The sequence below is a fragment of the Penaeus monodon genome, chromosome 29 (assembly GCF_015228065.2).
Source record: "Penaeus monodon isolate SGIC_2016 chromosome 29, NSTDA_Pmon_1, whole genome shotgun sequence".
Lineage (NCBI taxonomy): Eukaryota > Metazoa > Arthropoda > Malacostraca > Decapoda > Penaeidae > Penaeus > Penaeus monodon.
In genome coordinates, this window is record NC_051414.1 from 28495448 (window position 1) to 28497991 (window position 2544).

The 2544-nt window shown below is 49.3% G+C and overlaps 1 protein-coding gene across 1 annotated transcript in view; it reads left to right on the top strand.

Annotated features, from left to right (window-relative positions):
- The window catches only part of LOC119591819 (ryanodine receptor-like), a 115587-nt gene that overhangs the window by 106601 nt on the left and 6442 nt on the right, over positions 1 to 2544 (top strand). The window contains exons 26-30 of the mRNA XM_037940564.1: positions 55 to 253; positions 584 to 808; positions 1112 to 1245; positions 1382 to 1459; positions 1623 to 1713. Coding sequence (XP_037796492.1) covers positions 55 to 253; positions 584 to 808; positions 1112 to 1245; positions 1382 to 1459; positions 1623 to 1713 — 727 coding nt within the window. The remainder of the gene's footprint in view (positions 1 to 54; positions 254 to 583; positions 809 to 1111; positions 1246 to 1381; positions 1460 to 1622; positions 1714 to 2544) is intronic.

The window sequence follows — 2544 nt, forward strand, 5'->3', positions numbered from 1 at the left end:
CAACAAGCAAGCGCCCGCCGCCACCGCTCGCCCTCACGCCCACCCCACCCGCAGGTTTCTCGCTCAACGGAGAGCTCATGATGGACGCGAGCGGCTCCGAGACGGCCTTCTGCGACGTGCAGGGCGAGGCGTTCGTGCCGGCCTGCACCCTCGGCGTCGGCCAGAAGGCGCACTTTGTCTTCGGCCAGGACATCAACCAGCTCAAGTTCTTCACTACTTACGGTCTTCAGGAGAGCTACGAGCCCTTCTGCGTGTGAGTGTTGGTGGTCTCTTGTCTTGGTGGAGGTTGGTGTTGTCCGGGAAGGTGGGAGGGCGTGGGAGGGGGGGTGGTGTGGAAATCTTGGGGGTAGAAACACAAGATGGTAGAAGAGGATGAGGAAGATAAGTTCCTTTTATTTCTTCCTCTTTTGGGATTCATTTTTTTTTTCACGCGTTCAATCGCAAGTTGCAAGAGAGGGGAAAAAAGGAAACAAACCTAAACCAATAGTTTTTTTTATAACAATTATACACTCCCATGCAAAATCCTAGCTTCTCCCCACGATAAGTCCCTCTTCTCCCTCACCACGACCTCTCCCTTCTTCAGGAATATGGAGCGTCCTGTGACTTTCTGGTACACGAAGGACCAGCCTATCTTCGAGAACAACGACGACCTCGCCGACTCCACCATTGACGTCACCCGCATCCCCGCCGGTTCCGACACTCCTCCGTGCCTCAAGATCGCGTCCAAGATGTTCGAGCAGTGCGAGAAGGCCAACTGGGAGTTCCTGAGGCTGTCGCTGCCCGTTGTGTGCGACCAGGAGTTCATCGAGTGAGTTCGAGTTTTGGGAGTAGTTATTTATGTGTCGTTCAGTTGTTAACTTATTTTCTTTTCTTCGGTAGATTGTATTTTATTCATGGGGTTTAGTTACTTGATTGTGGTCTGTTTTTGTTTTTTATTTTGTTTCCCGAGGGCGCTGCTAAGAAGAAAAAATACTCTTTAACATTAATTGTGAACTGATTTTTATTCCGAAATATTCGATATCGTTCTTGAATCTTTGGCATTAAATGTGAATTAAAACCAACGCGACGATAGGAAAACAAAGGTGAAAATGTAACTCTTTCATGTTCCCAGTGAGGAAGAGAAGGCCAGGCGATGGCAGGAGGTGAGGATCCGGCAGAACAGGATCCAGAGTGGGGACATTCAGGGCCCCGCCGCCTTCGAGAGCTCCCTCGTCGATACCGGCTTTTCTATGTCCGATATCAAAGGTACGTCGAGTGAGATGGAATGAGAGGTATTTCGTTTTTGCTTGGTGCGTTTCTTTGTTCATTAAGATGTGATTCTGAATTTGAGTATAGTTTGAAGTCGGTTGCAATGTTTTTTGACGTTTGTTCCTTGTTGTAGAGTTGCATTACAACGAGGAAGGTGTAGAGGCCGATGAAGGAATCGTGCGCAAGGAAGCAGCTGTCACCCCAGAGAAAGGTAGGTCATGATATAAAAATGCAAACTCTGAAACGATTACATATTTCAAAAGGATGCTGCTTATTACTATCTATTACTATTATGTTTGCTTTGCATAAACACCCATGTGAACATCATTATTCCATGAAATGCTGAAAGAGTTAACTTTGATTTCCCTCCGAAGCTGCCTCCCTGACGCCCGAGGTAAACGGCGTGCCGGAGGAGGGCGCCCCTGAGCCCGCTGAGAGGAAGAAGCGGGGCAAGTCTCCCTTCAGGTATGTGCTAGAGCTAGGCGTCCCGAGGCCCCTGCATCGTCCCCGAGTGTCAAGCCCTGTGTGTTTGCATTGCCCTCCAAGCCCCCTCCTTAGATTAGATTGTGTTTTCCTTTTACTGATAATGATATACGATATCAGTGTGAGAAACCATGGCATACCTGCCGTTAATTTAGTTCTGTCATAACATGGGAGAGTTTATTTTTGTGTGAGTTTTCTTTGAGTTATTAACACGTTCTTAGTACAGTTAACAAAAGAGAGTAAAACTGTATTCCCCATGAACCGAGCCGTATGTATCATCCCGCTGCTGTGCTCATGCAATTGTGAGTGTCTCTCTTGCAAGCATGGACCTCATCCGTGAGGACCTGACGGAGCGACGCCTCAGGTTTAAGAGCAGGTGAGTGCACAGCGCCCAGACGCAGCCCCGGCCATCGAGGACAGACCCCCGGGCTGTGTCCACTCTTCAAGAGACACGTTGTTGTGGTTGTTGCTCTTTCCTTATCCCTTGATATACTGGAGATATCTTGACCGCATGATGGGTTAAAAAAGATTAACATTTCTGGCTTGATAGGGTGGGCAGGGTAGCTGGTGGATCCCTCACTGATATTGTCGTATTCCCTTCGGCGTCGGCTGGACTGAGCAGGCAGTTCCACACCGCCGTGACTGCTGTCATGGCTGCCAGGTACCGACCACTCACACTTTCACACACAATAACTAGCACGCCCACTCTCTCCTCACGCCCATACCTCTGCACCCATGTTACGTGTTTCTGGCGGAATTGGGAAGACTGGGGGGCAGGGAGACCAGTGTCCTTCATGGCGCCTTTTTTGGTCA